This window comes from Pagrus major, chromosome 13, assembly GCF_040436345.1.
Source record: "Pagrus major chromosome 13, Pma_NU_1.0".
In the NCBI taxonomy this organism is placed as follows: Eukaryota; Metazoa; Chordata; class Actinopteri; order Spariformes; family Sparidae; genus Pagrus; species Pagrus major.
The window spans coordinates 14,891,228-14,901,974 of NC_133227.1; the positions used below are offsets into that span (position 1 = coordinate 14,891,228).

A 10,747-nucleotide genomic window follows, 5' to 3' on the forward strand; every position below is an offset into this window, starting at 1 on the left:
TTAAAGGTTTGTAAAAGGATTTATAAAAGGTAGAGAGTGTTTCAGTGCTGGTTGACAAGGAATTACTGTACTGGTTCACACATATCAAATAAAAAAACGTCATGTATTAAATGATACAAAATATAAATAAACAACTGGGGTACTGTTGAATATCTCATGTTGGTTGTACATAAACAGTCAACAACCTGCAGACATTTGGCCATCAAGACAACGCTGGCTCTCCTGCTGTTTGTGTTTGGGATGTGTCCTGTAGTCTGTTTCCACATGAAGGGGGGCCTCTCGTCAGCCCTGCTTGTCTTAAGTTGTGTACATCAGTGAAGTGTCCCCAGTGCCAGCTCTGACCCTGGCAGCTCTAGTGTGTTTTTAAAGCCTTGGCATAGACTGGCTCCAGGAAATGAAAGGGGAGCAGCATGAAGAACGCCACCAGGAAGACTGCACTCACCACCGCCAGCAGTACATAACGGCCGATGAACAAAGTGTCCACTATCTGTGGAAAGAAAGAGTAAATCCGTCCACTGTTAATAGTTCTTCATAGTTACACAGTACAGCTTTTTTCTTTTTTTTTTACCAAGTAGGTAGTATCTTATACATGAGAGAAGCATGGCTGTTCATAAATTCAGTATTTCCTCTATTAGCCACCAGATGTCAGGAGAGGGCTTTCACAAAGGCTGAGTGTAGCAGCAGAGTGTGGCATTATGTGAGGCCCTGAATGGACAATCTACAAACAGACTGACAGACAGACAGACAGACAGACAGATGGACACATGCATGGGAAAACTTGTTGACTTGAAAGTTTGAATTAAAATGATAACAAAATAAGCTGATGTTATTTATTTTCCTACATTCCTAACAGCTGACAGTGCAGAATCACTGATGGTCACCAGAAGTTAAACTGATATGAAAGTGCACGGTGAGAGCTCAAACATTTCTACAGCCTTACAGTGTCTTAGATAGCGAGCAGTCACCTGGCCCACCCCGGCCCAACTTTGCCGAAGGTTAAGCTTTAGCTGGCTTCTTTTTGTGACAAACTGGTGACTGCTGTCAACTGCAGGCTTTGAGAGAAGAGTGCATATTTGGCTTCAAGGATGCACAGTTAGATTTAATTTGAGATAATCCTGAATGATAAATTGCCTAACTCTGTGCTACATTCAGCAGAGCTGCTGTTGTGAATGTTTCATCTGTGTGAAAGTGACAGAGACATAAAGCCAACTCAAACATGCTATGAATGGTACATTTTGGATAGTAAATTGGCAGATTTCCCACTATCCTCTTCACTAACTCTTTCTTCAATATGCATTCAAGATTATAGTTTACTATCAACTTCTAGTTGATTATTTGAGTGAGATGAACATTTACAATATGTAGCGATGTATTGATTAAATGTACTAGATCTGTATCTGTACTGATACTGATCTTATTTAATAAATCAGCCAGACACCACTGATCCACATTAAATACTTTTTTTTTTTTTTTTTTACAAAATTCTAATTTTAGAACCCTCGAGAAAGTCTAATATTTTAGTCAGTGTATTAACATATGTACTTAAAGGTGTAATTTGTAAAACACAGCCACAATACAAACTTAGCTCCCCCTCAAAACATAGGGAGCAGCATATCACCAGAGTAACAGGCAACCGCTGCTCTTTGCCAGCTATCCTTGGCTGTAGCCAGCTAGCATTAGCTAATTAGCTCATGGCTCAGTTAGCTGTGGAGCCAGTCATGCTAAAGCTTGTCTGGACTGAGACCCTCGGATCACAGGGAGAGTCACCACAGGCAACGGGGCTCAGCTCAACTGGGTTTAGCTGCCTGAGTGTTAATAGGCTGCACACCAGACTGGGACTGACCACACAGACACAGGAGGCATGCAGTGGCAGAGGACAGTCAGAGAGAGTCGGACTTTAGCAGTGGGTGAAAAATGGCGTTAGAGCCAGAATAATTTCATATCTCAGTCGGTGAAATGAGGATTTATTTCGACCAACTGAAGGTGATTGTGTAAAGAAACAAAAACTGTTTTGGTGAGTTTTACTTTGTTTATGTAGAGTTTCAATGAAATGTGTTTTATGATGATTTAACAAGACAATAAAGCTTGACTTAGTTCAGTAATAGAGAGAAACTTGAATTCACACACTGTACAGTTGTATTTCTCTGTTTGGTAAGGAAAGTAGATGTGAGATTATTTTTTGTATTATTATTGTGTGCATTTATTACACTAAAAACTAAGAGAGCTTGTGAAACATAGGGAATGCCACTGACATTTATCTCCCAGCTGAAACTTGCCTCTTGCAGTATGAGACAGGACGGGCAATGGCTAGCTGGTTAGCATGCTAACTTCAGTAGATATCTCTACAACACAATACATAGACAACTTTGACATAACGTCATCACTGTTGTTTCTTCACATTCTGCTGCTAATGTTAGTTCATTTTTTAATGTTTTAACTAAATAATTAAACTAAAATTCTTCTACAAATTGCTCCTTTAAAGTTAGAAAGTAATGTGTGGTTAAAGCCTCTTTTTAATAGAAAACTATTCCTGAAAAAGCCAAAACTTGAATTGGATCACTGCTTAGTAAAGGCATGCAGAGGGGGGAGCTAAGGGTGTTTGAGCACCTGCCCCTTTGCTCCTGATGTCCAAAGTGCCCTTTTGTCAAGGCTATTTTATTGTTATTTATTTATTGTTTATTGTTATTATAGTTAGTTTTTTTTAATTTAATTTTTATTTTGTGAAGGCCTGCCGATGGCCCTTACAGATGTCAGTTATGCATGAGCCTATATTTAAGACAAATAATCCTACAAGAATCTCCAAGAATGCAATATCAAACAGCTCTTGTTAAAACTAGAATTCTTATAATCCCCCCTCTGATTTCATTGAGTGGGTATTTTTGTAATATTCATTGCAATATTCTTCTTAAATATGGGCTGCTATAATCCAACAGCTTGTGCTGTAAATTATGTTTGTTTATTTAAAATCTTGTTCCATGTAGGGCTGGATCTTCTGAAAACTTCTGAAAAATGCGCATCACAATTTCCCAGAGCCCAGAGTGTTGTCTTTAAATTACTCCTTTGTTTCAACTAACTGTCCAAAACCATAAGATCCTTCATTTACTGTCTTGAAGGACAAAGAGAGGCAGCAAAACCACACATTTAAGAAGCTGGAAACATGTTTGACTTTTTAAAAAAAAAAAAGAATAATGAATAATAAATGAATAATTGATTATCAAAATAGTTGGCAATTAATTCTCTTATGATCGACTAATCAATTAATTGACTAATCGTTGCAACTCTAGTTCCATGTGTCCCTTTTTGACTGTGAGCACCTAGCCCTCCAAAGGTCTCTGCACAGCCCTGGCTCAGTATCAACTAATAACCTGCGTTTAGTAATCAGAGGCAGTATGAGGACAGAAGAGTGGAAGCAGTGCATCTGTGGCAATAATCAGGTGTATTGTAAGTGCGCAGAGTATTGATGAAAGAATTTGATATGCAGCATCTGTGATTGGTGAGTACTTAACAAACAGAGTTGACCTTCAACCATGTCATTATAACAATCTTCCACGTGTGATAAAAGAGCCACAGACTCTGACATACAGCCATGTAGTGGTTATTGATTCATAAAGGAATGTGACCTGTGTGTTGAGGGAATAACTTGTGCAGCAGTGTATTTGAAGACACAGCATGTTTGTTATTTCACTGTCCCCTCACAACTGCTGAAAACTAAATTCTGATTCTGGGGTGCTGGTTATTTTCTGATCCTGCTGTTCTTTATCAGGATGAATAATCAGTGGGGACACAGACCACACAACACTGCAGCTTGTCTGAGTAATACTTCGATTAACAGATCTTAAGCAAACAAGGCGCATGGAAAATAGATCCACAAGATTGGTTTTGGTGTTGGGAGAAGTTGGGAGAAGTTTGGTACTCATAAAGTTGTCACTGATAGATTTAATCAACACTTCACTGATAGCTCTGGGTCAGTGTTTATACTAAGATCATGAGCCAGCTATGAATATGTGAATACAAACTGAGAAAATGCCCTTGAGCCAGATAATACCAGAACAGCATCAGCCCTACTGCTGACTAAAGAGAGATTTCACAGGGACTGTTCTGGAATGAGAGTAAGTGTGTGTGTGTGTGTGTGTGTGTGTGTGTGTGTGTGTGTGTGTGTGTGTGTGTGTGTGTGTGTGTATGGATCTGATGCTGTCCAGGAGAGATGGGGATGATGTATACCATCTCTTATGGATGCATTTAACACATCTCACTTTTTAATTTGCCAATTACACAGCAAGCAGGACCCAAAGCGTGGGCCATGTATTATTAATGTGGCATTGAGCGCAGGGGTGGGGGCAGGCAGGCAGGGGGTGGGTGGGAGAGGGGGGTTTAGTATTAACCATCCTCACCCCTTCTCTGGGACTGGCCTAATTGGCACTATGATATTTTACTTTTGTTTAACAGCAAGAGGTTAGCCGTTTCTTTCACAGTCTACACGCATACACACACAGCGGCAAACACACTCGTACACAGTATATCTCTGCTTGAGAGTAGGATTTCAGCTTTTTGTGTGTGTTCACTGAAATTAGTTTAAACCAAAGGTGACCTCCATTGTTGCATGTAGGGGTCGACCAATTTGGCTTTTTCAGAGCTGATACCGATACTGATTATTAGAAATCAAGGAGAGTGAAAACCGTTACTTGGGACCGATATTCATTTGCAGTAAAAATGAAACTCTTTCTGTCAAAATTTCATACAATTTACTCACATACTTTTTTAAAAATACAATTTTGAGGTACTTTACTTGAGCATACTTCCTCTCGACTGTATTTATTTGATACATTAAGTTACTGGTTCGTTTGCAGATTCAGATTATTCAGTGTTTATAGGCTATTAATTGTGACGTGATACCAATCAGATATTGTTGTGGGCGGGATATTATGTGTAAGGATGTTGCATTAGAGCCAAAGTAGCACATATTTAAATGAGTTTATTTAATCTGGAAACTAACAAAAAAAAATTCCGAACTGATAATCGGTCCACCCCTAGTTGGGTGTTCATGTTCTGTTGAAGTTGACTGCCGACTGGAGCCGGAGGGTAAATGTACGCACAATATGTAACATTACAGAGGAGGGGGAAAAAAGAAGAGAGAGAACCACAGTCTCTGGTGAGTGCTGACTTCAGTTAAAGGTTGACCTGAATTCAAACAAAGACACGCACACATCCTTGGTGCTCATTAGCTTACACTTAATGTACAGTAAAGTAATCTGGCTGTTTGGGGTGAATAAACAGTCATATGACTAACGTCAAAAAATATAGATCCTGTGGTCAAACTTACTTTGCTGGTGGTGAACACACCATTAAACAACCATCATTGCTGACGAAGATTTATCTGACGTGACTCAGGCACAAATGTTTGTGGACAAGGTTGTGTTTTAAAGTTCTATTCACGTTACCTCTAGTCTCGTTCACCGACTTCCTTTCTCACTCGACTCTATCGCTGAAATTATAGTGACAGGTGACCAAAATTACACTACATGTTTATATGTATATAAATAACTGTATATATCTTCTACTTCTGTAGCAACCCTGCGTTGTAAAATGAAAACGCACCATTAACCTGATAAAATTGAGGATTTCATTGGGTTTGAACATTGTTGGAAAAATTCTAGATAATGTAAGTACACAACTAAAAAAAAAAATCAAAAAAAACCTTTTAATGCAGAAATCTTGAACAGTCTATCTATAAATGTTGTATGTTGCATTTTAGTACCTGGAGTGTGTGTGTGTTTTAATGAAATGCTGGACCGGTCAGAGACAATTTACCACGTTTGTGAACAATAAAAGTTGTATTATATTGTACTGTATAATACTGTACTGTATGGTATTCTATTCTATTAACTACCATTTAAAATAAGCAAAAGATGAATATATTCAATTCATTAAAAAAAACACTGTGGGAAGACATTCTACAATCATGTGAGCTCCTCTTCATATGATATAGTTTATTATAAACCATCCCAATTTAAAGGAGCAGCTCACTTGATAATTAAAACATTTTGAGAACTCTGAACAAAGCAAATCAATGGGAACTGACAACTTTTTGCTAGCATTATAAGGTATCATTTTGGGAAGTGAATTTGTAAGTGTCCTCTTTTTCAATACTGAAATCGATTTCTAAAGTAGCCATGGTTCATTTTACCCATAAGCCTTGTTTAGAAATCCAGGAAGTCACATTCTGCTGCCTCCCTCTGTTGCTGGTCTGGTATCTGCCTTTGCACAAAGGCTATAAAATGTGAGCTGGCCAGGACGGGGTTCTGCTTTGCTATTTCTATGGGGTGGCAGCTTGCTTGGCAGATCTGGCCGGCTTATTGGCACGACCCGGAGGCTACATGGGGGAGTGTTTGTTCTGTGTTGCTGTTGGACTAAGATAAAGCAGAACAGGCCTTTATGACATGCACATACACAGAAGTGCACAAACGAGGACATGCGCTATTTACAGGTACAAAGTACTGTGGATACCGACGTATATCAGAATTAAGGGTTTATTTGGGATAGGTTGTTAATATTCACCTATCTATCTATTCTACCTATCTAGCCTGCTCTATATTCTACTCTTAGTTACAACCACCCAGGATCTGAGCTTTGACACAAGAAACATGCTTGTTCTGTGGATAAACATTAAATATGTGACTCCTTTAATTTATTTACTGTTCTTACATTTTTCATAATGTGGCATCAAGAGGATCACTATGTGATTAAATATAAGTCTTGGCAAGAGATGACAATTCAGCTAAAGTAAGCTGTTTGTTTGTGCTCTGATTCTTCATTTTCACTCATTGGTCTTAGTACCTAAAACATTTGGTGGCAATGGAAGCCAAATGGACTTGCGAACAAACTGAAAACAACCCAGGCCGGCTTTTCACTTCCAACTGATGTACATTATGCTGTCATTATGCAAGAGCCACAGACCACGTTTTTGTTCTTAATGCACTAAATGGTATGATACAATACTGAGTTGGAATATTTCCTTGTCTTGGATAGGGCAGCATGTAATTAACTTTAATAATCTGTTGTTTCTTATGTTTATTAATTCATGGATGTTTTCTTACAGCTGGTGCCCTTATTTTGAAAGGATCAATGCCAGTAGTAGGAAAAAGATGCAAACAGGTGGCAATATTTACAAGTGTCTCTTCCAAACAAAGGAAAACATCATACTTTTGTCTTGTGTAGCACCTGGCTGTGTTTCATTTTGTATTGTGTGTAACATTAGCCCTTTTCACACAGAGACTCTGCATTATCAGCGCAGTGAAGGCTTGCCATTTCTCCGCATTTGTTTGTTCACACTGAAACAGGGCGCTGCAGAACCAAAAGAGGCGTGACAGTACACATCATGATGTTGAGATCTGTGTTTTTTTATTCACTGTTTCCCCCGGTGTCCACCTGTTAATCTAAACATGTATCCACCAACTGTTTATGATCATATGGATGCAGTTAATGTGTTGTGATTGAGATCCTGGCCCACCACACATTGTGGAAAGTATCAAAGTTAAGTTTTACGCTCTAAATTACATAATTACATAATCGCCATCAGTAAACAGCTGACCCTGTGTGACTCTCACTCCCGGGGAGGGATGCCGTTTTCTGGGGGAAAGTTCACTGAAGTCTCGGTTGGGAGGGCTGTGAGTCACGGTGATTTTTTTTAAATACAAGTTGCCAGAGACAGTACAACAACACAATAGTGGAAGGTGACATGGTGAGTTAAAATTTTTTGATCTGAATCACGTCACATAATCACCACCATTCAACTGCAGGAGCCGCCTGGCTATGTGCCGGGGACAGACGCTGTTTTTCATGCAGAAATGTGACAGTCAGTAGGACAGACAGGATGACAGACACTTTTCTACATATGGATGCAGTATTTTTTTCCTACAAGTTGCCAAAGACACGACCAGTTACCACATTACTGTTGTTTGGTCCTGATACTACCTCCGGAGGGGCATCAGAGCCGCAGCAAAACTGTCCCCCCTCTCTGCATCTGCTACTTTCACACAGATGGCAATGCGGAGAATCAGCGCATGATTCCCGCACTGAAAGGGCAGTGTGAATGGGGCTATTGAGTGATATTATAATGCCTTTTTTAATAGCTTTTCTGAGTTTAAAATGAGCATGTGTAAATTAAGCTAGCAAAATTGCTATATTATCCCAATGGAACGCAAAGTCTGTCATGCTCAATAAGCAGTTAAAAATTACTTTGATGAATTAGGTGGTTATTTACAAGAAATGTTGTGTTGTTGAAATGTTTGATTTGCAGTAACGGCAGTATCATTTAATGTGGAAGAAGGATTAAAGCTGTATTTCATGTATATTTGCGCTTTTTTTCAGTTGCAATTTAACAATCTATCAATCTATGGGAGATTGTAATTAAATTTAGTTGGAAAAGGAAAAAGTGTCATGTCATGGTTATGTATGTTCGTTTTCCTCATCAGCTCTTTTGGTGTGTTCATGGCATGTTTTTGGAGCCGTAGTATGATAAATATGGCCTTTGTGAACTATCAGTTCACAACAGCTTCACAGCAGTATAGTAGTAAGGTCATAAATTGCCTCTTAATAGTGAAAAAAAATTAGATCATTCTCAAGTACAAACAGTTATCTATGGTATTTCAATTTTAATATAGGACAGCAGAATCACTCATACTCTGGTAGGACATGAGGACATGACAAATGAATGTAAGTTTACTAAGCTGACAATGCGGATGCGATTAAACTAAGTGTCTAAAGGTGTGTGAGATCAGTGCATGCAGCTCACCTCTATCTCTTTGAAAGGGGGAGCTGTCTCGGGGCTGCGTGGGAAAAACACCAGTGCCAAAGTGATGGTGAGAGCCAGGAGGAAAACAGGGATGACTCCTAACCTGGCAACACACACACACACGTAAACGCAGGGTTATCTGAGGATACTGAGGATAATGTCACAAACAAGTACCAAACAAAACAATTTCATTCTTTATTGTGTTTTTTTGTTAACTTTCAAATCAAGTAAATTATGCCTCACCCCATTTAAACTTCACTGTAATTGCACCTTACAAGTGCAACCAATGCAGTGTTTAGTGATCACAGTTCATTTCACACAGAAAGTAACCATTTACTGACTTTAGTGGTAGCAGGGTTTGATGCAAAGTAATTACACAAGTATTAATCAACAGGGACTGCAGGGTGGCAAGGTGCATGGTCCCAGCAGTCAATTAGTATATCAGCATGTGGGTACAATTAACTGTTTCATAGAAATAAGATGTCAGGAAACTATTATTTTACTGATCTCTCTGGGTGCACAAGAAGATATTGAAGAAGTGGCAAAAAATATATGACAAGTGTTAATTTTAGTTTAACACATTTTTCTGTATCAGCAATTGTTTCATATCTACTACAAACTTTATTCAACTCTAGTTCAGCTTTGAGTTTCTTGATATTCTTGCATGGTTTCCTCCCTTTAACAGACCACCTTCATTATGTACTGGTATTTTATGGGAATAAAGGGCTGCTTGATCAGTCAGACATACGACGAATTTAGGAAAAAACCTTGCTAATGCCAGTTTATGTTATTTATGCTTCGGAATATGTGCTATGGTGCTATAGCAGTCAGGCAAACCAACATTAAACTGTCGGAAATATGGACTTGACTCATTCAAACAGGAAATAAACGGTCTCCTATCTGAGCTTCTCTTCGTCAGTATTTGTGTAGAGTGTGTGTTATTGGTGCTACTGTCTCTGTTGTCACTCACTTTGCTGATCCAGATGCTCTCAGCAGCATTATCCCAAACACAAAAGCCGCAATCCACACGACCGCAATGACGAAGACTCCCGTCCCGACTTCTAACACGCTATTTCCCATCTTTGTTAAGCAACGTTTCAAGATGGTTTAGTCGATATAAAGAACAATTATTCTGTAAAGTGGGTCAAATGTGACATTAGGACTGACGTTCGTGGCATTATAAAACAAAATGTTGCTGTTGAACCGACGCTATATATCGGAATTAGCGGTAACTTCCAACGTTGTGACGGTAAAGTAGCTGCTAGCTCTGCCGCTGAGACGATATTTACAACCTTATCTAGTCAACACATCACTGATGCTGTTCGACGAGCAGCTCTCTCCAAACAAATTAATCTTTGCTCTCCATCAGCCCGTCAGTTCTCAACTAGTAGACTTGTTAGTTCAACGGACACACTCGAGCGTTCTCCGGCGTATACTGCTTCCTGGTAACAGCAAGCCGGAATTTGGTTGGATACGCGAACTCACGACCGGCCAATCATATGCGTCGTTACTGAAAAACCACTAAAACACAACTCGCGGGCTCATTCACCTCCTCATCTCACTGGTAACCATTCACACAAGTTCTTTTAGCCACGTTACCCACACACTGTCTCTGACTCTCCATTCTATTCTATTCGGCTTACAATTCATTCATTAGGCTAACTATAAAACTATCAGCAACCAAATACTACTACTACTCAACTGTGAGCAGTCACCGGCCACACACAAACACACATTAAGGCCCATTCAAATCCACCGGTAGGCCGACTGACCTACACATATGCTCCCAATCTGGGTCGGTAGGCTGCTTTACATGCTATTTTTAACAAGCGATAATAATGCATTCAAGCATTAAGCACAGCATTTGATCCAGGCACACTTACAGGCTCCAGCTACAATTATCACCACAGGTGTTCATGTAGTAACTGGCCTTGCTGGTGGCTGTTCTGCAAACCG

At 39.4% G+C, this 10,747-nt stretch overlaps 1 protein-coding gene across 1 annotated transcript; it reads right to left on the reverse strand.

Moving 5' to 3' along the window:
• tmem218 (transmembrane protein 218) lies at positions 1 to 10,204 on the reverse strand. Its single transcript, XM_073479974.1, has 3 exons — positions 9,762 to 10,204; positions 8,792 to 8,894; positions 1 to 487 (listed from the first exon to the last, which is right to left on the reverse strand). The coding sequence occupies exons 1-3, from the start codon at positions 9,869 to 9,871 to the stop codon at positions 353 to 355; spliced, it is 348 nt and encodes a 115-aa protein (XP_073336075.1). The 5' UTR covers positions 9,872 to 10,204; the 3' UTR covers positions 1 to 352.
• Between the last annotated feature and the right edge of the window lie 543 nt (positions 10,205 to 10,747).